At 36.4% G+C, this 26,675-nt stretch overlaps 2 protein-coding genes across 5 annotated transcripts; one reads left to right on the forward strand and one right to left on the reverse strand.

Moving 5' to 3' along the window:
* Positions 1-972: 972 nt before the first annotated feature.
* Positions 973-8,433, forward strand: cep72 (centrosomal protein 72). 3 transcript variants are annotated; one of them, XM_084089434.1, is made up of 14 exons: positions 973-1,073; positions 1,149-1,276; positions 1,822-2,014; positions 2,123-2,237; positions 2,333-2,505; positions 2,800-2,873; positions 2,980-3,013; positions 4,174-4,323; positions 5,180-5,325; positions 5,999-6,092; positions 6,179-6,357; positions 6,839-6,965; positions 7,914-8,001; positions 8,078-8,433. In XM_084089434.1, exons 1-14 carry the CDS (start codon positions 1,001-1,003, stop codon positions 8,136-8,138), a joined length of 1,635 nt encoding a protein of 544 aa, XP_083945560.1. In that variant the 5' UTR covers positions 973-1,000; the 3' UTR covers positions 8,139-8,433. The 3 variants fall into 3 exon arrangements, with proteins under 3 accessions (XP_083945560.1, XP_083945561.1, XP_083945562.1); XM_084089435.1 differs by having other exon boundaries at positions 2,336-2,505; XM_084089436.1 differs by lacking the exon at positions 1,149-1,276 and having other exon boundaries at positions 980-1,073.
* On the reverse strand, positions 8,425-26,045 carry tppp (tubulin polymerization promoting protein). Of its 2 annotated transcripts, none has more exons than XM_084089437.1 (5): positions 25,848-26,045; positions 20,299-20,382; positions 19,259-19,591; positions 14,037-14,190; positions 8,425-12,131 (listed from the first exon to the last, which is right to left on the reverse strand). In XM_084089437.1, exons 2-5 carry the CDS (start codon positions 20,316-20,318, stop codon positions 11,925-11,927), a joined length of 714 nt encoding a protein of 237 aa, XP_083945563.1. In that variant the 5' UTR covers positions 20,319-20,382; positions 25,848-26,045; the 3' UTR covers positions 8,425-11,924. The 2 variants fall into 2 exon arrangements, with proteins under 2 accessions (XP_083945563.1, XP_083945564.1); XM_084089438.1 differs by having other exon boundaries at positions 20,253-20,382.
* Between the last annotated feature and the right edge of the window lie 630 nt (positions 26,046-26,675).

The following is a 26,675-nucleotide window of genomic DNA, read 5'->3' on the forward strand; positions in this document are numbered from 1 at the left end:
TATATATATTACTGTCTTTATCAAAGAATAAGTTTTTCTTGGTATTTTTTTGAAGCACACGGAGGTCACGTGTCATCTGTTACTTTTCTCAGCGCAGGCCAGAATGGGCCAATCAGAGTAATTTGTGATCACACAAGGATGTCGTTACTAAATAAATTTGTAGAAGTTTCATTTAATGTCATTTAAAGAATTATAGGCTACCTTTTAGACTATAAAATAATACAAAACGTGCGGAGAATTGAATGTGGCTCAATATGGGATCTGTGCCTTTTAGCGCCCCTTGTGGTAAAACAATATGACACAAAGTAATCGAGTGGTAATGTTCGATATTCTTTACATTTTCATACCGTTTTGAGAATCAAAATACATATTAATAATCCGAATTATATAATATATTGATACATGTTCACATCCAGTTGTTTTAAAAGCATTCTGCTTGTCTTTGAAGATCACGCGCAGCATCTCATATATTCATAGATCGAAAACAGAAAATGTTTTTTATATGGATGCTTTGAATTACAATTTTCATGTTCAATTGCAGTCATTATTTGTGGTTTGCGGAAAAACTGGCCCGCGTTGGCGTTGTTTTGCCACCAGAGGGTGATACGCAAACATTTCTTTACACACTTTCTCAGTTGAGCACTTTACCAGCGCAATCCTGATCTGTTAAATTAATATTTCCATAACTTCAAACTGTCCGTTGATGAAATATATTTCTAGTGTAGTTTGACGGCGTCCTCCTCGAAAGATTAATCTTAGTGGCTGACTGTTGCTCGGTAACCCTCAAACGTTCAATGCGTAATTAATATTTATGAAGTAAGTCTTTACCCCAGTTTGATTGGCTAATTCACCAACAGACTCTCTCAACGGCTCTGTTTGTTTGAAATCAGGTGGGCGGGCCTACTTCGCATTACGTATTTAATATTCATAAGCCAGTCATAGTCTATGTTCTCGACACTTTGTGCTGCGCATGCGCAGTGTGAGTTAAAGCTTCAAAACAATGGCGGTAGATGGTTTGACCATAACAGAGCAATGGATCAGAGAGAAACTGAACCTTCAACACAGTTGCTTAGGTAAACAAAAATATATAGTTATTTACATTATATATAGTCTAATATATAACTAATATTTTAAATAATTTATTGCAGCGGATGTGCGATCATTGACTCTCCCAGGAACATATGAAGGGAAAATCTTTCATTTAGGAACATCCCTAAAAAACTTTGTGCGTCTAAAAACATTGGACCTTTCACATAATGCACTGGTTACAGTTCAGGTGAAGATCAACATATATAAATAAATATTAATATAGTTTACAACATCAACAATTAGTCATTTGCTTTTGTTACACTTTATAATTTCCTTATTAATTCATTAACATTATAGTAACATTAACGATTATGGTATATCATAGAAACATCAGTAGCTAATGTAGATAATATATTCAAATATATATATTGTTGTCAAATTGATTAATCACGATTAATCACATCTAACATAAACATTTGTTTTTATATGTGTGTGTATGTGTATATATATATATATATATATATATATATATATATATATATATATATATATATAATGTATGTATGTGTGTGTGTGTGTCTGTATGTATATATATGTGTATATATGTATATATATATATATATATATATATATATATATATATATATATATATATATTAGTGTGTGTGTGTGTGTAAATAAAGTGAATTCTAATTGACTGTAAAAGTACTTGTTATTAGCAACCACTGACAGTAAATCTAAACGTACAGAAAGGTGAACACTGTTGCATATCTGTCATGCTGATATTTGCAGGGGATTGAGCATTTGGAAATGCTGGAGAGACTGAATCTGTACTACAACAGACTGGCGTCTCTACAGGACGTCTTTTCCCTGCACAAGCTGCAGAATCTGAAGGAACTGGATTTACGTCTGAATCCTGTGGTCAAGAGACACCCGCACTACCGTTTGTACCTGGTCCATGCAATGACCAGACTCCGCAAACTCGGTACATCATCTCTTTTCTCTGTGTTTCTGTGTCGGGCTATGTCGGGATATCCAAATCAAGCAAATCAATGTTTTGACTGTGTAAATGTTGTTTCTCTCTCTGTTATAGATGATTATCCAGTGCGAGACAGAGAAAGAAAGGCGGCTCTCATGCATTTCTCATCAGAGGCAAATCTAGACACTAATCATAAGAAACATGTCTTAATACAAGACACAACTTGCAGGTATTTGCAGTGTTGTTATTGTTAACCAAAACTAAAACTTTTAGTTATTAAAAAGTTAGTTTTCAGAGGTCATTGATAAAGCCACTGTTTTGCAGAAGTAGTGAGCTCAGAATAAAAGCGATGCAGAAGGTGATGAAGACGCTGTCGCTTCTAGACGGGAATGAGGAAGCTGCACTCAATGATGTTTCTAGCAAGACCTGGAATAGCAAGAGACCTCCAACTCTCTCCGTCCGCTCTGAGAACGAGTGCAGCCCTCTTCTGTTACAGGGTAAATACTGCACACTTACCTCACTCTATAAATAGCTTGCTTTATCAGTATAGTCTGCTGCAGCTGAAATACAAACAGTATTTATTTCCAATATATAGTTATTATAGTAATATTTAATACATCACCCAGCCATACAGAGAAATAATATAGACAAATCGCATACCAGTGCTTTACCATGTTTAATGCATGAGAGTAAAACTTTACTGTTTGTGTACATATTGTCTATGTTTGTAATTGGCAATTGTTTTTCTCTCTCTCTCTCTCTCTCTCTCTCACTTTCTCTCTTTTTTTTAGAAAATCCATCTGAATCTGATATCATACATTTAATCAATGATTCTGATTGTGAAAGGTTGCCAAAACAAAATCAGGTGCATCTCTGTCTATTCAATATTATTAGCAATTACTATTTCAGCTATCATATATATATATTTAATTTAATTAAATTAATTATTTATTTTATTGTCCGTCATGTAGGAATCTGTTCCCAAGGGCTCGGATTATAAGAATGGTGAATATTTTTTGTTATTTCACTTTTGTTGTACAAGTGATTTGCTGTTTAACCTTTTACTGTACAGGGGTTTGACAATGAAACTGAAACACTGGCCAATATAGTGTTGTAGGTTTCACGCCTACATATGTGCAGCCCTTCACTGATTTACATTCATCAGTAAGAGCCGAGTGTTAAGGTTGAATTAGCAGAGCAATAGCACAGCTGTACATGAAATACTGCAATCTGCACAACATAATGGGAGACATATCAGAGTTCAAAAGAGGACAAATTGTTGGTGTGTGTCTCTGGTTCATCTGTGATCAGGACAGCAAGTCTTTGTGTGTCGAGAGATATAATATCCAGGCTAATGTCGCCATTAAACCACAGAGGACGAAAAACATCCAACAGGAGTAACTGTCGGTGCAAGAGGAAGCTTCTGACAGAGATGTCCAGGTACTAACCCGGATTATATCCAAAACACATGAAACCACAGCTTCCCAACTCACTGCCCCTGGGCTGTGGACAATGTGAAACACGTATCGTTCTCTGATGAGTCTTTCCCACATCCGTGTGAGTTACGGTGTGGAGAAACCCTAAAGCGTCTGAACACCCGGACTGTTGCTGACCTGAGTGAAGCACGGGTGGATCAGTGATGGTTTGAGCTGCAATATCATGACAATCCTGACTGTGTTTGATGGACACGTCACTGCCGAGGACTAGCGAACCATTCTGGAGGATCATGAGCACCTGATGTTCAAACCGTGTATCAGCATGATAATACACACAGCAAGACTGGAGACAGAAGGGTTTGATGAAGATGAAAGTGAAGTTGAACATCTCCCATGCTCTGCACAGTCACCAGATCTGAAGATTATTGAGGTGTTTTGGAGGAGCGAGTCAGAAAACGTTTTCCTCCACCATCATCATATAGTGACCTGGACACTGTTCTGGAAGAGAATCAGAGCTCAAGAGCTCATAATCCCTCTGGTCGCTGTGAAGGACTTGTATCTGTCATTCCCAAGATGAACTGATGCTGTATTGACGCAAAAGGAGGCCCTCACCATACTAATAAACTATTGTGATCTAAAACCAGGTGTTTCACATTCATAGTCCGACCCCTGTGCTCAGTATTGTCAATATTGCTGTGGAATCATCTTTTCTTTTTTTGGGATTTGCAGCATTAGAGGCTCCCGTTCGTTCTCAGAGAGTCAGGTTTGTGAGCCCCATCGTGGAGAGCCGTCATTCAGCCAGGAGTCTGACTCGCGCTACAGTTCGAGGAGAACACGTCTTCACACCGCATCCTACAGACACGCGGTCAGCTTCACAGGGTACTTCAACACTAGTCTAAGTTTAGTTCCAGACTATTCACTTTTAAATGAATTAAATAAGCTGTCTTATTAACCTGATATTGCATATTACGATTACTTTTCTCTGTGACTAAAAGTTTTTGTTCCTCTGTTTTAAAGGGATACTCCACTTTTTTTGGAAATAGGCTCATTTTACAACTCCCCCAGAGTTAAACAGTTGAGTTTTACCCTTTACGAATCCATTCAGCCGATCTCCGGGTCTGGCGGTACCACTTTTAGCATAGCTTAGCATAGATCATTGAATCGGACAGGACCATTAGCATCTCTCTCGATATTTTTCCTATTTAAAACTTGACTCTTCTGTAGTTACATTGTGTACTCAAGACCGACGGAAAATGAAAAGTTGTGATTTTCTAGGCTGATATGGCTATTTTCAGGCTCTGCGTCATATCATTACGCCTGCTGGACTCATGGTACGGCAGCAAAGTTTCTTGATTATTACGCAGGAATGAGAGTATAGTTCCTAGCCATATCAGCCTAGAAAATCACAACTTTACATTTTCCATCGGTCTTAGTACACGATGTAACTACAGAAGAGTCAAGTTTTAAATAGGAAAAATATCGAGAGAGATGCTAATGGTCCTGTCCGATTCAATGATCTATGCTAAGCTATGCTAAAAGTGGTACCGCCAGACCCGGAGTTCGGCTGAATGGATTCGTAAACGGTAAAACTCAACTGTTTAACTCTGGGGGAGTTGTAAAATGAGCCTATTTCCAAAAAAAGTGGAGTATCCCTTTAAGTCGCTTTGGATAAAAGCGTGTGCTAAATGCATAAATGTTAATGTAAATAGAAATAATTCACATTATTTTGTTGCAGAACATGATTGCACAGCCAATAAATGGCGAAACCAACATCAAGACAGAGCAAATCCAGTCGTACATCCTCCCAGATTAACTTACCAGATCCCAGGAACCTCAGATAGAAGCCCATCGGTATCAGAGAGCAGACGCAAACCCCGGAAGGTCAGTAACTGACCTGACTGATGGGGCAGTGAACCCGAGGAGTCAGTCCTAGAGCTCCTCCTGTCCATTTTAGGGAAAAATCGGGTCTATTGGAGACGCCAAATAGATTTTTTAGGCATGTTGAAAGATCACCACAGACATAGTACAATCCACATGGGATAATCTCACAGTATAACAAGCAGCTGTGCAAAATATGATACACCGCCAGTTTATCTCTTTTAATTCTTTTTATAACTGTATCCACTGTACGTGCGACTGACTGCACTGTATTCTTCCTTTCGACTCTAAACTGAACTCAAATGGCACTGAGAATTGGGTAAGAGCAAAATAAGATACGCCGGTGTTTTGCCAGATGAGAAGTTTCTTCCATGTATCATATTTTTACTACTTTAATTCATTTTACTCTAATTCATTCCTTTTATAACTGTTTTAATTTCCCTTGCTTTTATTTTGTGCTTATTTTCTATGCAAAGCACTTTGAATTGCCATAGTGTGAAATTTTAATTAACTTATTTTGTGCTTATTTTCTATGTAAAGCACTTTGAATTACCATAGTGTATGAAATGTGCTATATAAATAAACTCGCCTTGTCTAACGGTCTCTGTTTTTCTAAGATGCAGCTCCTCAAACACAAACAGACCTGACTGTTCACTTTCTCATTGATCTGAATCAGGGTGTGTACAGGAAGCCTATGGAGTTGCTCCTCAGCATGATGGAGGAGCTCTGGTCTGGGAAGGAGGAGAGTCAACAAAACAGGACGTTCCTCAGTAAGTGATCCTCTCCGTAAAAGACCAGTCCATATAACTGGTAAACTATTCCCACTAATCCAGTGCTTTCTGTCGGTGATGTCCAGTGAAGATGGTTCAGATCCTCAGCATGATGGAGCAGGATGTTTCGGGAGGAGAGCAGGAGATCCAAACTCTTAAAGAGACGGTCAAAGCCTTGAACGCTCGGAATAAACTACAGGAAACACAACATCAGTCTGAGATTGAAGAACTGACACTTCAGCTTCAGCAGGCGCAGGAGTCCATCGTAAGATTATTGAATCGTTTTGTCTTAAAGGGGTCCTGTCATGCTTTTTCACATTTTCAGCTTTCTTTAGTGTGTAACAAAGTCCCTCCAGCGAGAGTTATTCTCTCTATCAGTGTCACTGTTTCTGAGTTAACATCTTTCCTTCTCAACCTGTTTATTTTTTATTTTTGTGACCTTGATGCCCCAATGAGAATTTAGCAATGTCTGTAGTATGGTGTCCTTCTGCATTTAATATAATAAATTTTTGACTCTTCGATGCGAGTTAAACCTCTTTTTTTGCCCATTTTACTCGTTAACAGGGTAGTATCACGTGGATGGGAATATCCATATGGAAATTAAATGTGAAATGAGGTTATGCATAGTAAAACTAGTTTTAATCATGAGGCCTTTGGTGTTTTTGTCCTTTTGGAAGAAAATAATGACGAGAGCTTTAATTTTTCACTCTTTATGCGTCATATTTCTGCACTTGTCTTTAATGCAGGCTTCTCTTAATGAGCAGCTGAAGAATGTGCTGGAGGAAAATGTGTCTTTACAGAAACAGCTTATCAAAGTAGAGAAGAAGCTGCTGTCCTCTCACCTGAAGAAAACACCACACACGGAGAGCAGAGGTTAGTATGGAAGCTTGTTTCCGCCACAGAATAAAACATTTTAAGAGATAATTGCGACTTTTTATCTCACAATTGCAAGTTTATTTCACGCAATTCTGACTTTATATCTCGCAATTCTGAGAAATAAAGTCAGAATTGCGAGATATAAAGTCAGAATTGCGTGAAATAAAGTTGCAATTGCGTGTTATAAAGTCAGAATTACGAGATATAAAGTCAGAATTGTGAGATATAAAGTCCAATTCTAAGGAAAAAAAGACCTCAGAATAGTTTATATCTCACAATTCTGACTTTATAACACGCAATTGCGACTTTATATCGTGCAATTCTGACTTTATATCTCCCAATTGCGACTTTATTTCTCAGAATTGCGACTTTATATCTCGCAGTTGCGACTTTATTTCTCAGAATTGCGACTTTATATCTCGCAATTGCGACTTTATTTCTCAGAATTGCGACTTTATTTCTCAGAATTGCGACTTTATTTCTCAGAATTGCGACTTTATATCTCCCAATTGCGACTTTATTTCTCAGAATTGCGACTTTATATCTCGCAATTGCGACTTTATTTCTCAGAATTGCGACTTTATATCTCGCAATTGTGACTTTATTTCTCAGAATTGCGACTTTATATCTCGCAATTGCAACTTTATTTCTCACAATTGCAACTTTATTTCTCACAATTGCGACTTTATTTCTCACAATTGCGACTTTATATCTCACAATTGCGACTTTATTTCTCACAATTGCGACTTTATATCTCACAATTCTGAGAAAAAAAGTCACAATTCTGACTTGATATATCACAATTGTGAGCTAAAAAGTCGCAATTATTATTATTTATTTATTATTCAGTGGCGGAAACAAGCTTCCATAGGTTAGTACCTCAATACTAAAAATGAGTTGTTGAAATAAAATGGATTCGATAATATTTGTGCTGGTGGTTTTTAGGAGAGCAGTCAGTCCCTGAGGAGTTGAACGAGAAAAGACACTCAATTCAAGATGGAAACGGAGCGAATGACCCGCATGAGAGCTACAGGTGGGTGTCAAGGTGATCCGAATGCAACACAGCTGTAAAACCACAAAAATTGTGTTCATTTTTTTTCTTTTTGCAGGTCTTTGATAGCCAGAAATGAGCGTTTGCTGCAGCAGTTGGAAGAGGCTCTAATGAGCTGATTGGTGCAAATGAAGAAAGTGCTTCCAATAGACTGTGTGACATCTGCATTTATCGAGAACATTTTAATTTATTATAAATCTGTCCTTTGAAAGATGTTGATACCTCTTTTTGTAAAAGCCTTTTGTTTTATAAAGAGTCTCAGCATGTTCTCTGTACATTCCTACATCCAATAATCAATCACATATTCACATCTTATGTGCAAATGTGTTTGTTCGACCAGAGAAGTGTTTTGTATATACAGACCATTCCTTTGAGCTTTCATGTGGATAAATGAAATAAATGAGAACCAGGCAATTTGTTTTTTTATTCAATACGATGCTACAAAACACTTACACGTTAAAATCATTTTACCATCACTATATGACATGCATATCAGGATACTGTAGAACATTAAAAAACATTATTTAAAAAATATGACAGTGTTGTTCCTCAAAATGGATGGTTAACAGTATTTGGCATTAAGCACACAAAACATTAAAATCGTACGTTAAATACGTCAACATGTATACTTATTTGTGGTTTATTATCATAAATATGAGTCACTTTCTGAGCAGAACCTGCAGGAGAGCTTGACATTTATGATCCATAGCCACTTTTCTTATCTGAAAATAGATGTTCTGTAGAAGAATACGTCTGTACACTCTCACTCGTCCCTTCTCTCCATAGACGTGGACAATTTCATCTATTACGAAAGGGTTCCCACAATCACGTAAAATATCAGGGAATTTTAAATCTGTGTTTTCCAGGTCTGGAAAAGTCGTCATAAAGTCTTAAAAAGTTCTTATTGTATATTATGAATATAGTGATAAAATTAGCTCTGTTTTAAACTATTAAATTAGCTAATAAATATTGCTTTTGCATTGAGTAAATCTTGTTCGCAAGCCATAGTGAGGTCCGATTTGTGAGCGAATCATTCTTTTGAGTCGTTTGTCTTTAGTCTCTGGAACGTTAGAATGATTCATTAGTGAATCGGAACGATCATTATTTAAAAATCCACATCCAGTTTTCACAGAATGACTGGAACGGTCATGGAAAAGTCATTGGTCAGAAGTGTGGGAACCCTGAAGGTTGGATCTTGTCCAGTGTGTTCAGATGGCAGTGCGTTTATAAATAATTCAGAACACTAGTTATGGTAAAGGGAATGTATTCATTTAGACTTATGCCATGCCAGCGTTAGTTACAGCATGTCACTTCTCTTGTAAACATTGTTCTGTAGGCAGAAACACTTCACAGCAAAGTGCCTTGATATGACATGTTAAATATAACAACAGTGCTTTTCAAAACTAAAATCCACAGCAAAATACAAAAATTCATTTCAATACCTTCATTTGCAGGTTGATCTATTGCTGATAAACTGGCTCCAGGCAGAATCTGCAAACTTAATCGTGTTTTATATGCTGATTTTGGGGTAAAATATGGTCAAATGTGCTAATTGAGAGTTTAGAGTAGGCAGAAAGATTATCAGATTAGCCTAAATAATTCATAAACGAATAACAAACTGTTTTGATTCAGGGCTGCAGGTTCTGTGCGAGTCTGATTTTACGTGTTAAAATCATTAGAAACTTCTATATTGTTTTTAGCATTTTGTTTGCTCAAAGCTCTTAGTTAAGATAAGGTTTAACTTAAAAAAGTAAGTTACCTGGTTGCCTTAAAATTTTGAGTTCATTGAAATAAAAAAATTGAGTTAATACAACAAAGAGATTGGTTTAATAACTAGAAACTCAAAATATTATGTTATCTGAACCACATTAATTATCTAAGTTGATTTGACAAAAGATTAAAAGTTGTGATAACAAATAATGAAAATATTTTTTTACAGTGCAGAGGAGTTTTGAAAGGACATTAAGCCCTGCTGGTTTGACATTACTCAGTCTGTATTGAGGTATGATAACGTTGGTAAAAGATATTGTAATGTAGAGCAAATAGGGAAATGACAAGAAAATCCTGAACCTTTTGCTGATGGTGTTTCCTTTTACATAATATAGTTAATCATTCCACAATTAAAACACAGGCAATGTTTCATATTATGCCATTATAGAATCAGAAATACATAGTTATGCCATTAACTTGTCAAACCTACAAAAACATCGACCAAACAACTAGATATACAATCTTGAGCACCAGCGGTCAATTCTTTATGCATCAAATAACAATTTATGATGGTTGGACTTTTGCATTCAGTTATAGATCATAGAGATGTGTTTAAAATATACATGAAATCCAACAGAATCAGTCGATTTTTTGTTTAAATTTTACATCTAGATGATCTTGGTACAAGTAAATTAAATGGGGAAGCAGAAAAACCCCCCGTCAAGTCAGTTTTTAAAGCAACGAATATATTCAAATTACTTAAAGGGGTCATGACATGATAAATCAAATTTGCCTTTTTTTTTTTTGACATATAAAAAGGTCTTTGAACAAGTAAAACATCCAGCAAGTTTCATAGTTTAAATCATCCTCATCATTATAAACTAAGCATTTAATCTTGCTCCAAAACAGCTGGTTTGAATAATGAGGGATCTGTGACATCACACAGGCAAATAGATTTGCATATGCCCGCCTCCAGAGCAAGACATCGACGAATGATTATACATCATCGCACCATAGGCCCCGCCCACTGGCCTTCAGTCGCTTAACGGCTGACGTTTGCCTACACTGGATGGTATACAGATGCGTGTGCAGTTTCGCTAAACAGCTCTTTTGTTTTTTTTTTCTGTACAGACTTCATTATATGTTTGTACGGAGCATTTTGTTTAGTCAGCGAGGCGCAGTGTAATGGAGAGAAACTTCTGTGACAGATGAAGCTACAACTGTACTGGATCTGACAGCAGCTGCATCATAAAACATAAGTGAATTATTTCACAATGCTTTGTCTGTAAATGTTCTGTAAATGATAATGTTCTCAAAATCTCGCATACAATAGCAAGTGGGCGTTGCTACCGTTTCCTATGCAATGACGTTAGCCAATTATGAGGCGTTTACTGATCAGAGAGAGGGTCAGAATGAAGGTTCAAAATAATAGTTTTTCAGCGTATATACTTGTTTTTTGTTCAAAAAACTAACATTTTAAGTTAACCTCAAGGAACATATTAAAATCCATGTCATGACCCCTTTAAATATAAGTCTATCGAACAAACTTAAATGTTTTTTTTTTCTAACTTAGGCCTGAAACATACTTTACAAGCATGCTGCTAGCAACGTCATGGGTTTGATTTCCAGGGAATGCATGAACGGACCAAATGTATACCTCGAATGCAATGTAAGCGTCTGCCAAATGCATTAAAATATAAGTGGAAAATATAAAATACGTGACCACAGTTCTAGTTTTGCAAGCTATTATAATGCAAATTGTTTAATGGCACAAACATTTGAAGGAAACTTTCCCATGGGTTAATGCACTTGCATTGCATTGCTCAAGCGTTTGCGTGTAACTTATATTTCAGGCCTGACTCTATCACATCATAAGAGAAGCCACAAATGCCAAATATTCATATATGCATTTAATGTCAATATTTACGACGGATTATCAGCAAAAACCACTAATACAGCGTGCAATATTGTCTTTCTCTTGGCATCATCGTGTTTGTTAGGAACGTACCAGCTGGTGACGTCAGTGTTTGGATGTAAACAGCGTTCCAGTTAAAAGTAATAAAACACTTAAAGGAAGAGGAACATAAACTCAATGTTATTCACAGAAAAAAAAAGACATACCCTCAATTGGAAAATGACAAAAATCCCTTTGTGCTTTAGAGTTGGGTTTCGCGTTCACTGCTGGATGGAGAATCTCACATGGGTTTTTGTGGAGGTTTTTGAATCTTCTTCTCGTATGACCCTGCGTGCTTGTATCCAGGGACGTATCCGGACGTGTCCACCACTTCCACGCGCCCCGCCTTCCCCTTCCCGCGACCCGTCTCGTCGAAACGCTCCTTGTGCGATCCGGTGAACTTGGTGGTGTCAGTCAAACGGGACACGGTCGGAGAAGCCACGGCTCTCTGTGTCGAGAAAGAGAAAGACACTTTGAAAAGGAATAGTTCTCCCAAACATCTTCATTTAGTTATCTCATTATTTTCTTTATTCTGTAGTTTTTCTGGGAGTTTTATTCCTCTAAAACGCCAACAGTATAATGAACATTTTCTGACATTTAAAACAATGGATCTGGAAGAACAAGATTACATTGTGAAAACTTACACATGTACAATACCATTTAAAAGTTTGCTTTAAGATTTGTAATGTTTTTGAAGAAGTCTCTTCTGCTCACCAAGGCTGCATTTATTTGATCAGAATAAAACAGTAATATTGTGAAATATTATTACATTTTAAAATAACTGTTTTCTATGTGAATATATTGTAAAATGTAATGTATTCCTGTGATCAAAGCTGAATTTTCAGCATCATTACTCCAGTCTTCAGTGTCACATGATCCTTCAGAAATCATTCTAATATGATGATTTGCCGCTCAAGAAACATTTCTGATTATTATTAGAATATGATTATGTTTATGATTATGTTAAACACAGTTCTGATACTGAACTGTGGAAACCCTGATACATTTATTTCAACATTCTTTGATAAATAGAAAGTTCAAAGGATTTATTTGAAACAGAAATCTTTTGTAACATAATAAATGTCTTTACTGTCACTTTTGATCAATTTAATGCGTCCTTGTGGAATAAAAGTATTCATTTAATTAAAAAATAACTCATTAAATCATCACTATTATTACATCTAGATATTAGCATACAGTTAACTGTAAACACTAATTATTCACATACTGTACATTAAAAATAAATTATTAAAGAAATAAGTGAAAGTGAAAGTGACACGTGACGGCCAAGTATGGTAACCCATACTTGGAATTTGACCTCTGCATTTAACCCATCCAAGTTAATGTTAATGCACACACATTAGGAGCAGAGTAGTGAGTAGTTAACACACACACTGCAAACGTGGATACACACACCCAGAGCAGCGGGCAGCCTTTGTGTGGCGCCCGGGGAGCGATTAGGGGTTAGGTGCCTTGCTCAAGGGCACCTCAGTCATTTCCCACCAGTTTGAGAAAAACAGGATACTATTATTTACAAGTGAGGAATACACCAAGTGATTCATCTTAAAGGGGTGGTTGATTATGATTTCACTTTTCTAACTTTAGTTAGTGTGTAATGTTGCTGTTTGAGCATAAACAACATCTGCAAAGTTACAACGCTCAAAGTTCAAAGCAAAGGGAGATATTTGCTTTTAAAGAAATCGCTTTTTAAGGACTACAACAAACGGCTGGTAGAGACTACACGACACTCCTCCCGGGTTAGTGACATCACCAACCCTAAAATTTACATAAACCCCGCCCCCGGAACACGATTTATAGATTATCAAGACAGAATATGCTAATCAATGACTAGAAGATAACTACACATAAGCTACATAAATTCATCAACTAACCATTCAGAAACATCTAGTTGCATTCTACATGTTGTCACTTCTTCTTGAGTCTCTCCATCATTGTCTGAATCCAGTTTGAACATAAAAGGCTAAAAGTTTTTGAAATTTTCAGTGCATGTCTGTGTGAGGTAAAAGGACACAAGCTCTTGAAGCTCCGCCCCCTGTGCCAGGAGCAGCAGCTCATTTGCATTTAAAGGGCCAGACACAAAACGGTGCGTTTTTTCTCACCCTCATAAATTGACAATTTTAACATGCTATATAAAAATATCTGTGGGGTATTTTGAGCTAAAACTTCACATACACACTCTGAGGACATCAAAGACTTATTTTACATCTTGTGAAAAGGGCATTATACCACCCCTTTAAAGTGGCAATGAACACGAGAAGTGCTAGTATTTCAAAGTTTCCGAATATAAATGTGTATTGTAGAGAAAGAACAGCACTTTTGCTCCGGGCTTTACCGTCACTCCAGATATAACGGGTGATTTTCCTTCTATCAGTTTGTGAAGCTCTTCGGCGGCGTCCTCGCTGCTCTTATCTTTGAAGCGTTTCCTGGCCAGCTCCGCCAGCGCTTCTTTGAACTGGCTGTATGTAATAGTGCGGCCAGATTTGTTCCTAGAAAACAATTACATAAAGCAAAGACAAATAGATGATAAATTCATCAGTATATATTGTGGCATCAAATATAAACACATAGCGAAGCACAAACCTGCAAGACCTGATTAAAAGAGCTTCTGTAAACACATGAGGAATGCTTTAGATCTGATTGGCCGGTCTGTCTGAGAGTGACACATGCAAATGAAAATATCATGTTCCAAACCTCTTCTGCTTAACATCAGAATAATACCTCTTGAGGGCGAGTAAATGGATGAAATATACATTTGAGTTTGCGTGGTAGCTGCCTCGATAAAGGCCTCTGAACGCGCGGCATGCTCTCCGTCTGAACAGACGCAGTGTAAACAGCCGTGTGCGATAACACAAACATGTCAGCTCTGAGAGCTCCAGCGTTTGGGTCATTACACACGGCCAGCAAACTCAAATTCACTTTTAATCAACTTTTAAAGAGGACGAGATGCTTTATTGCTGTCAAGGGCCGAGCATCCGATTAAACTCGACGGTCTTTCATTTATGTGTGTATGATAAACAGTTTTGGCTCTGTGTTTGGTCACCAAAAATCAGCAGAACTAATTGATTTATCTGAGCTTAAAGCAGGATTCACCTTTTGACTCGGGTGCATTCGACCCATAAAGCAACAATGTAAAACAGTGCATAGTAACACAAACACAAACAGTTTTACCATGGTGACCAAGAACCTAAACAAAGCCCCATAAAGCCTGTGGTTTCCCCCAGCAACCTGCTGTCATAGCAACAAGCTTTGGTAAACATGCCTCTTTGGCTTTATAATTAATTTGACTTCGTTTTGTTTGTGCGATCCTTCAGCGCTCCGACTGTTCACTGCTGCCTAATGTCAGCTAAGAAATTCAGCGCTGTTCCCTCTCTAAACTATGCGTATGCACTGAATGCTTTCATATTTACATGCATACATAGTCATAAACAGATATATTTAACCCTACATTCACTAACGGTCAAAAGGACTTTTAATGTTTTTGAAAGAAGTCTCTTCTGCTGCATTTATTTGATAAAAAAAAAAAAGTAAAAACAGTAATATTGTGAAATATTATTACAATTTAAAATAACTGTTTTCTATGTGAATATATTTTCAAATGTAATTTACGTTATTCCTGTGATCAAAGATGAATTTTCAGCATCATTAAATCACATGATCCTTCAGAAATCATTCTAATATGCTGATTGGCTGCTTAATTATTATTGGCACTCAATTATTAATAATCCTTATATTCCATAATTAATAAATATATATGAATTCCAAAATGTTGATCAGGAGTTAGTGTATATATGTATAGTTTGATATTCTCACACACACACACACACACACACACACACACACACACACACACACACACACACACACACAGACACACACACACACACACACGTTTTGCTCCACTGTATGGATTGTTTAGGTGAGATACATACATGTGATTGATTTATTCTGTGATTGATTTAGAATTTATTTAATTTATAAATTCTTATCTATTTATTTATTTATTATTTATTCTGGAAATGCAGCATACACTGAGCCGAAGACAAATTTCCCTAAGGGGACAATAAAGTATATTGTATTGTATTATCTTAATGTATGTTAGTATGGTTCTAATATGCTGAACTTTTGACTAGCTTTTATTGAAACATTTTAACACAAAAACACATGAAGAATTCATTTTAAAGTGACGACCCAAATTAATATTTTTTTCTTCATGTCTATTAGTCTATAATGTGGTCTTATGTGCTGAACAGGGGAGTGCTGTAGTGTTTGCATTGCTGTGCTGCAGTTTTAAATGCGGCAAGGCTTTATCAAGCATCATTAAGATGAATCTGCACTCATGAGGGGCTTTAATCTGTCATGGGCCACACTGATTAAAGGAAACACGCGTCTTTAGTTCTGTGATGCTGATCGACTACAGCGTCCCTTTTAAGCTCAATCCTGATCTTTGGCCTGAGTCTCTGCACACACACACACACACACACACAGCCATGTTTATGTGATTTGTGAGGACATTCCATAGGCGTAATGGTTTTTATACTGTACAAACTGTATATTCTATCCCCCTACACTGCCCCTATCCCTAAACCTACCCATCACAGGAAACATTCTGCATTTTTACATTAAAAAAAAACACTGCTTAGTATGTTTTTAAAGCCATTTGAAAAATGAGGACACCCAAAATGTCCTCATATATCACCTATTTTCCCGAGTGTCCTCATTTGCAGGTGTGTTATCATAAAAATGTCCTCAGTTGTCATGAAAACAAACTCACACACACACACACACACACACACACACACTGACTGCACATGTGTTCGGGCTCATGCAATCAAGCTCAAAGAGGGCAAGAAAAACTTTTAGAATAAAATACAATTATCAACATATTTAACTGAAATAACTTGCATTTTGCTTGCTTACTTTACAAGACTTAGAATATAACGCAAGAGTTGTTTAGACTACTGTTTTGACATTTTAATGTTTTCTTTTTGTGTGTGTCTTTTTTGGAGCTTTACAGATGGTTTATGAAAATGTTTAAAAATAACAGCATACATGTTTGGAATGACATAAAAGTGAGTAAATGATGGCAGAATTTTCATTTTTGGTTGCACTTTTCTTTTAAATGAAATGCATATTGCCTGCATTCATTCTTTCTGCCTCACGTTTCTTGTTCTGACTCCATCAGGCAGAATAATCTTTATTATTCTCTCTCAGTCTGGGTGAAACGAATCTCTTGATAAAAGGCATAGAATTTCCTCACTGAATAAATAGTACAAAGATTTTGATCAATTCTTTCTCCTACTCGTGCAGTGTTTTCTAAACATCTCAAACTGAACGGATCAGTGTGTCTACGGTGCTCTATATTAAGGGCACATCGTTAAAATCAGTCCCTATTGAAGCAGCGATGACTCTTTCTGTCCTGCAGTCATCAGGGTTATTCAGCATGAGCCATCATGGCCTGTGGCTGTGGGGGATGAGCCTGAGAAATATCAACACAGCACGACTCCTCTTCACTGTATATTCAGAAATATGCATGAACAAAAATGAATGCAATGATTAAAGGCAAATATGTTACTGTTACAGTTGCACTCCTACACTTTAAAGCCTATTGCACCAATCTAATATGCATTTTTTTTATCCCAGTTGTTAAAGGGGCCCTATTATGCTTTTTTACATTTTTAACTTTCTTTTTTAATGTTGTTGTTTGAGTGTGAAAAATGTCTGCAAACTTATAAAGCACAAAGTCGCTCCAGTGGGAGTTATTCTCTATATCAGTGCCACTATCTCTGAACTCCCTGAAATGTCTCCATTGTAGTCTTGAGTTTTTTTCTGGGAACGAAGGAACGTCATAATATTCCTCATTTAAAGGGGTCATGACATGGATTTATTTTAATTAAAGAGCCACATTTGATCGCGGCCCAAATCAGATCTCGTAAGTGTTTGTGCTGTTTTCATGCATGCATCACACTATACCAGATGTCACCGAGAAAATCCAATTGGTTGACAGCATAATCGTGACCCTCGTGAGCATTTGAGGCACAACATTTTAGCCAAAATCGAAGAAAGCATAGCATGTGTGCTACATAGAAAATGCAATTCCAGGATACACTGCATCAAACTCAAAGTGAGTGATCCAAGGCGGCAGATGGAAATTATTTGTATATACAGTACCAGTCAAAAGTTTGGAAACATTACTATTTTTAATGTTTTTGAAAGAAGTCTCTTATGCTCATCAAGCCTGCAGTTAAAAAAACTAAAAACTAAAAAAAACAGTAATATTATGAAATATTATTACAATTTAAAATAATGGTTCTCTTTTTTAATATATTTTAAAATGTAATTTATTTTTGTGATGCAAAGCTGAATTTTCATCAGCAAGTACTCCAGTCTTTGGTGTCTTATGATCCTTCAGAAATCATTCTAATATGATGATTTGATACTCAGTTATTATCAATGATGGAAACAGTTGTGCTGTTTAATATATTTTTTTGGAATACTTTTTTCAGGATTCATTGATGAGTAAAACGTTAACAGCATTTATTCATAAAAACAGCATTTATTCAAAATAAAAACATTTCTAACAATATAAATCGTTACCATCACCTTTTATCAATTTAACGCATTAAAGTACTAATTTCTTTTTTAAAAAAAGTTATTGTTCCCAAACTTTTGAACGGTAGTGTATATTGTTACAAAAGATTTCTATTCTAAATAAATACAGTTCTTTTTAACTTTTTATTCATCAAATAATCCTGAAAAAAGTATCTCAGGTTATAAAAAAAAATATTAAGCAGCACAACTGTTTCCAACATTGATCATAAATCATCATATTAGAATGATTTCTGAAGGATCATAAGACACCAAAGACTGGAGTACTTGCTGATGAAAATTCAGCTTTGCATCACAAAAATAAATTACATTTTAAAGTATATTAAAAAAGAGAACCATTATTTTAAATTGTAATAATATTTCATAATATTACTGTTTTTTAACTGCAGGCTTGATGAGCATAAGAGACTTCTTTCAAAAACATTAAAAATAGTAATGTTTCCAAACTTTTGACTGGTACTGTATATTTCATCAGTATTAAATAAGTACAGTATAAGTTCATCTTATTGTGAGTATCAAGTCATTAGATTTGCATTAAGAACACTTTTAAGGCACATTCACACCAAGAATGATAACTACAAAGACAACTATATTAGCATCCAACGCAAAATAATGCTGTTTATAAGAGCATGCAGCAGTTTTGTCGTCTGCAGCTTTAAATGCTCGAGCTCTTTAAAGCAGGATGGATTCTGATTGGCTGTTGATATTTTTATCACCTGGAAAAAATTATTCCGAAAGCGATTCCAACAATATAGTTCCTTTATTGGATATATATTGTATATTGATATATATTGTATATATCTTTATCATTATTATTACAGTCAACGACCTTGATGTGAACGGGCCTTTTGCATAAAAAATATATTTCTCTGTGTAGAAAATGAATGTGACTTTTACTTCCGTAACTCTACTCCTAAATGTGTAAAAGTGGTGCAGATTATGGCATACTTGACTTTAGAGAAGACTATATCCACGTCTGTGAGTGTGATGGTCTTCCCATCGATGACGCCGCAGTCTTTACACAGTTTGGACCAGTTCTTGCCGTTCAATTCTTTCCCGGTGGCTCGCGTGTCTCCATGAATAGCGAAGCGCCGGAATGACTCCTCCAGCGCAGTGATCTCCACAGGCGTCTTGCAGCCCGCTCCTCCATCGCTCGTGCCGTTGGATGCGGAGGACAGGCGTTTGGCTGCTTGTTCTTTCGAGTGCTCACTGTGCGGCCTCATGGGCGAACTGTTGGGTACAGGATGCTTGGCGGTCTGAACTTTAAACTCCTCCATGTTGCTGGAAAAGAATGTGAATTTTAATGGTTAATATTACTGAAAAATGTGTTTGTGCATCTTTTTTCATAATCAATGACACTTGATTTGATGGTTTGTATCTAATGCAAAGACATTTAGACATGATTAAGTGTCTAAATACTTTTTATGTCTATATACCGTAGTATGTCTGTATATCCATATTACACCGTTCATGTTATGACAACTTTCATGCTGATCATGGTTATGCTGATCAAGCTGCATCAATAACCAGTTGAGCCAGCTGGTCCACAAACAGTTCAGCATTACCCATCCAAAATCAGTTAAGGCCATCTTGTTTAATCTTCAGCTGAGATTTCAGGAACATTAGATGATATTAATAATCAATGTCTGAAATGCCACTTGTTGTTTTTTATTTGTTATTTATTTTATTTATTGTTTATTTCATTTATTTACTTACACATGAAATCTATTCAAATTCACATAATTTATAAAATATATTATATTAACTTTAAAGTCCCCCTGTAGTCAATAATTGTATGCCTTAAAACTCATCTTTGATCACCAAAATGACATAGGCTATTTATGTTGTGGCCAATTCAATTTATGTTTGCACTTATTTCCAGTGTACTATCTTAGATATACTCAAGAGCATGTATTTCCATATCACTGAGTGAAATACATACTTTTATTGTGTAGAAGTCTGACATAGCTTAGCATCTCTAGTCTGACCTTTGCCCTCTGCTGCCCATCCAGCGCTCGGATTCCACGTCAGTGTTGCTCACTTTGACTCGCTCCTCTTGCTTCTTGATGCAGCTGAAATGACAATAGTAGTTTTGTATTGAACATGATTATTAACTGGTTAAAAACAAAGAGAAAAGCAAAGTAGGAATAATAATAATAAATATAGCTGCAAGTAGCAACTAACAGGGTTCAAGTGTTTTAAGACCTTCTATGCTGTTAGGGTCTAGGCGACCCCTTTGTATAACACCATTTTCAGGTTTCACATTAATCATAATGTGGCACAATTGTCAAAACTGATTCCTAAGGATGAAGTGATAAACTTTGTCAAAACGTGACTGTAAATGTTATAACAGTGATTTTATAATGTCTAAAAATGAATGCAAAAGCAAAACCTGTGAAAAGTACTATATTAGTGAGTAGAATGACAAAATTAACATTATACCAGTAGATGGCAGCAGAGGACCACCAAGTGGTGAATCGTTGCAGATTTTTTTGTGTGACCACAGAATGAGCTTGTGATAAGTATAACAAGTTTGGTGAAAATATCTCATAGCGTTAAAGAGTAATAGCCATTTTAGTGAAAGTGGCCCTGCCTACTTTGGACGTTTTGGCGTTCTGTCATGAGCGTGAATCACCAATCGAAATTCTTTTAGACTTTTTGCCATGGGGGTTCTCTAGATGATGCATGTCAAGTTTCGAGTGAATCGGACAAACGGACTATGAAGAGTTTGGAAAATTCAAAATGGCAGAAAGATTTTAATGGTGTAAATAAAATTGGAGATATACGTTTTGTCTTGAGCCGAGGATTTCATTGGAAAATACAGTGTTTATTGGTGGATTTGGCTGAGTCCTTGTATCTGAGTAGCGAGCAAGACTACTACCATCTGACCAAGTTTCAAGTCTTTAGGCCTAAAGTTTGTGCTGCACGATCAGTTTTATGGCTTCATGCTTGAACCCCTAATAATATTAGTTTGACTGTTTTGAACTCAAGTGTTTTATAATATGAAGCTAATTTTGATTTATTCATTTGCTCTGATTCATCTAATCCTTTGGTTTGAGTCCATCAAGGTCCAAATAGAAAGAGTAAATAAATCAAATAAAAAGGTTTGATTATTCTCTGGATTACTAATAATAGGCATTACCTCATGATTATATAATATATATAAAAAAACATTTTGGTTTCCAACAAAAATAACTACATCATGATACAGTATAAATCATTAATGTGATTGAAAATGACTGATATTACACTTTAAACACCACCAGATCACAGTAGTTATTCTAGAGCACAGTTTGCTTCAGGTCAAACATTACAAGGATGAGAATAAGTGTTTCCTTCATGATGTAACCTTCCAGAATTAAACACAAACCCTTCAATATGCTCTCATGGGCCGATGCTTTACCATTACTCACTCACGCTGTTTAGATCACACTTACTTTCAACTTTCAAGGAGCAAGATTTAAAGATATCAAAATACAATAAAAAAGTATTTTTAAAATGTATATAAAAAATTCCTATATGTGATTCAAATCAAACACAAAGCAAAATATGAGATTATTCATAACATTTGCATTAAGAACTCAAGAAAAAAGTTTGATTTGAATCATGTAGTAAGAAAGTAAATGATTGAATCAGTGCAGAAACATCTTCACATTATAAAACACTCGAGTTCAAAGCAAAAGACTCAAAACCACAATTGCACCAAAACACCAAAACCAACTGTGATTGGTCGCTTTGCACGTCAGACGGTCTCTTCCTGTCTGAGTGGGCGGTACTTGGTCAGAATAACCTGCAATTTGTTGATATCCATCATGTGAAGTCTGACTACACAAGACTAATCTCACGTGATTTTGCTCACGTGCACCTCAATTACACATTTGTACCAACATTAAACAGCATTTCTAATGGTTAAGTTTGTAAAAATGATCATTTTCTCACAGACGCTGAATGCTCACCTCCCAGAAGCTCCCATAGTGCAATGTCATGACACCTCTACAAAGCCAAAGCAGCTCTTTCTCTCCTTTTCTATGTTTTAAACCACTAAGTCAATCGTTATACAACACAGTCTGGACCGGCACTAGCAGTATCCTCTGTCCCAATCCAGACAGAGAGGTTACGTCACACGGCCGTAACACTGGGACACATGGGCTACAGTAGATGAATCTGTCTTTATGGTCGGACAGAAGAGCTCTGTAGGGCCAAAGTGAACTCCTCAAGTACAGTCAATGTACAAGAGGACCCTCAAAATCCACTTGAAGATGTCCCTATTCAAGAGCGTTGTGTTTTACTTCTCTTTCAACAAAGAAACAAACCTTTATGAATCACTCTCAATCATGTCATTCAGCTCTATGGGCCCATTGTGCAGTCTAGTGTACTACATACACACGGTCGCGTCAGTGACATCGCCACTATCGCTGGCATTAGCTGGCCAGAGTGACAATAAAAGATAACATTCTTATCTTTCATGCAAAAAAAAAGAGTGACCGAGATAGAAATATCAAAACTAGTAAGACCTTGGGAGTTTAGTTGTTTACGGTTGGTGTATTCATTAATTTGACATTGAATATAATCTGATATTGTGCTTTTTTTTTCATCAAGTTACAAATAAAGAGAGAAAATAATCAAATTGCATTCGTTAAGTATTTAAATCACTGGATTATCAAAATAACTTAAATAATTCCAATATAGGATATATAATTACAATCAAATTGCATGAAGCAATATATATATAATATATAAACAGTATATATAAATGTACAATCATTTCTTTTTATAATCCAGTGATTTAAATAAAAAATGTATAATGTAATTGTATTTACATATTATAGATTGTATAGTTATAGATTGTGTGTGTGTGTATATATATATATATATATATCTCACAAGATTTTAATACATTATATATATATATATATATATATATATATATATATATATATAAACAATTACTGTGATAAAAAATTGTTTTATATAAAAAGAGTCAGTCAAGTCCAATACTATTATCAATTTGTCATATCAGTCAACATAACAAGGGTTCCTTAAAATACTCACATGAACACACCCAGTCAATAAAATTTCTGCAATCATTAATGTAATAAAACTGATACGGCTAATGACTGATTATAAGAGATCTCTTAGTTCATCATGTTTATTGTATATGATGTACTGTATGGAACCATAACTATGCAATTTTGAGTGCAATTTGAATGCTTTTATAACACAGCAATCAAGCCAGACATCTGCTGCCGTCTAATGCTGGAGGTAATTCTGTGAACTTCAGAGAAGAACAGAGTATGATGGAGGCGTCAGAGAAGGAGAAATGCTTTTTTGCATGCGCACAGGCCTCAGGAGAATCTGTGATTGGTGGAGCGTATGATGATGATATGCATTCGCCTTCTGGTCATGCATTGCACAGATGAGAGCTCAGACAATAAACTGACCTATTTTAAACAAACTAAAAAAACCTATTTATATCAGCAAAAAAGGAACATGGAATTCAAAAAATGTCAGCAACATAAAAAGACTGACAAGAATGGACTGAGGACAGAAACAGGATATGATGTAATGCAGAAACAGGAAGAGGGCACAGATAAGCACAGGTAAATCAGTGGTTAACACTGCCAAACTGGTATCAGTTTGAAAAATTCCACTGAAAAATAATGCAATAACAAACATGTCTTGACTGTTTAATGTCTAGAGAGAATGCATCAACTTATAAAAAAACCTTAAATGCAATGAAAGTAGGGATGCACCGCTATGAACATTTTGGCCGATACCGATAATTCTTTATATTTAAAAGCCGATAATCGATATATTGGCCGATAAATCCAATTTTTTTAATAATTTTGGAGATCCTGATTACAAAACAAGTCACCATTAACAGCCATGTCCCAAGCACACAATTATGATGTTCTCATTATAATGTTATGTAGCTTATATGACAGACTGCATATGTTGCACTTTACTGTATTTTCCTTTTTGAAGTTATTTCAAGCAATTCAAACCCTTAATGGTGAACAGTGCGCATCTGAAGTGTCTCAGCTGAAGGAAATAATCCATTATTTATTGGCTTTAATATATCGGCCAAATTTTCTTATCGGGCCGATAACGATAACATTAAAAATGAACATATATCGACCGATATGGTGGCCGATATATCGTGCATCCCTAAATGAAAGTTACTTTGGATAAAAATTTCTGCCAAAAGCATAAATGTAAATGTAGAAAATCTAGCGCAGACAAACACGTCTCCATGATGTCTGAGTGTGTGTGGCGTGTGCCCGTTTGCTTCACAAACGTTCAGAGATGGCCCCAAATCACCCTGCTGCCACTGATCGGGTCAACTACATCTTTCATTACATCACCCGCCGCCCGTTCCTCATTTATACAGACATGTCTTTCTCATTGCATGTCCTTATACACTCTCAAACTGAATGCACACTGAATCTCCAGCATGGCAATTTCTACGTACACTGACTCTGCAACAATGCACTAATGATGCAGACTATGACATGTCAGGTGTGCAGTCTAGGCCATGTTTTAAGGCTTTGACTTTTAACGTGTGTTTTGGATGTTGGGGTAATAGTTGGTGTCAAAAGTCAGTGTTTTTAACAACATAACCTAGAACTGAAAAATCTGGGCCAAACTCAGCGAATGGCTGCGTCCTCTGGTCAGGCGTAGCTAATCTATGAACATATGGACAAAACAACTGTGATGGGAGATCAAATGAAAAACCTCAAGCCTTTTTCCGTATCTGAACCGCACAATCCTCAAATAAATCAATGTTAAAATTCACTCAGATATGTCAATACACAAACATACTTTATTTGACATATGGATGGATGGATGGATGCATAGATAGATAGATAGATAGATAGATAGATATATGGATGGATGGACAGACAGACAGACAGACAGACAGATAGACGGATGGATGGAATGAAAGTCAGAACCATAGACATAACGACAGACAGATAGATAGATAGATAGATAGATAGATAGATAGATAGATAGATAGACAGACAGACAGATGGTGGATGAAATGATAGTCAGAAACATAGACAGAACAATAGACAGACAGACAGAATTACGTTCTTCATCTCGTTTGATTCTACACTTTTAATCGAAACTCATACACTAGCGTTTATGTAACAGCTCTATACATTTCCAGCATCACAAAAGCGTTATATAAACTCACCATGAGCATCATGATGAAACACGTGATCATTGTTATTGTCATGAACACTGTGCATCTCATGCATGTAACTGCAGCTCTGCATCCTTACATGCAACAATACCGACGAATACAAAGCAAAACCAGCACAGAATTGCGCAACAAAACAAAAACGAAACCAAATCGAATGGACTTCCGTGACAACGGTCAAAAATGAAGCACAAAATGTGCTCGGGTTGTTTTTGAGGTAACGTTAAAATTATGAAAACATAAACACGCTCGTGATCAATTGCGTTTCAAATGCGTTTAAATCGGATGGTATGAGAGAAACGCGCTGCTAGAATGGTCGAAACACAGTCTCACCTGAATGATGTCTCCGTCGTTTTCTTCTTTCTGTTAGTGTCTAGCAGAACATGTTTACATGAGACATCCGTGGGACTGAGAGACGCGACGCGACGCTCGCTGTCATCCGCGCGTGAGTGTGTGCGCCGCGCTGGAGAGCGCGCTCGAGGACCAGCAGGCGCCGCGCGATGATTGGCTCGCGCGCTGTCACCTTAATCTGAATATGCCCGCGTGAGTAAGTGAAGTGAACATGAGAAAAATGGCTTAATTAATGAATTACAGACTTTTGTTATGAGCTTATATTATTTTACATATTTTGGCATGCATGTGTTGGCGTGTCTCCAACTGCTTATATTATGATTCTCAGTTGAGGAGATGTCAACTCTGTTATCATCTAACACCATGATATTACCATCCAATTAATTATTCATAAAGTCAGTAGAATGGAAGGTTCACATTCTTGCATGCAAATCCAACATTGACACTAAACATAAACAAATAAATCAAAATGAAGGAAAATGCCAGAACAGAATGTCTTCAGTAGCATGGACAATGTTTTCCCCATAGAGAATAGCTGTTTCCTCTGAATGCAATCAAGATGAAGCTTGTTAATGCAGATGAAACGTGCTGGAATGCAGGAAATATGACTAAATAAACTGCATGTCTATCAGTAGTGTGTCTGTTTCCTGCAGCAACGGCTTTCTTCACTGAGAGACAGAGAATAAAGCATAAAATCCATGAAATGTTACACAACCAGTGAAGGGTTCTAGACCAGCATTACATAAGAGTCCGTCTGAATAATATGAGGGAGACTGGGGCTAGTTGTCACAGTCTTGTTGCTCCAGTAAA

The sequence above is a fragment of the Abramis brama genome (assembly GCF_963993115.1).
Source record: "Abramis brama genome assembly, chromosome: 17".
NCBI lineage: Eukaryota > Metazoa > Chordata > Actinopteri > Cypriniformes > Leuciscidae > Abramis > Abramis brama.

Coding starts and splice junctions, on each gene's coding strand:
- tppp (XM_084089437.1), bottom strand. CDS start 20,318: ATGGGCAGCAGAGGGCAAAG. Junction 19,592..20,298: donor ATGGGCAGCAGAGGGCAAAG/GTCAGACTAGAG, acceptor ATTCTTTTCCAG/CAACATGGAGGAGTTTAAAG. Junction 12,132..14,036: donor CCGTTATATCTGGAGTGACG/GTAAAGCCCGGA, acceptor TTCTCGACACAG/AGAGCCGTGGCTTCTCCGAC.
- cep72 (XM_084089434.1), top strand. CDS start 1,001: ATGGCGGTAGATGGTTTGACCATAACAGAGCAATGGATCAGAGAGAAA. Junction 1,277..1,821: donor ATGCACTGGTTACAGTTCAG/GTGAAGATCAAC, acceptor TGATATTTGCAG/GGGATTGAGCATTTGGAAAT. Junction 6,093..6,178: donor ACAAAACAGGACGTTCCTCA/GTAAGTGATCCT, acceptor GGTGATGTCCAG/TGAAGATGGTTCAGATCCTC.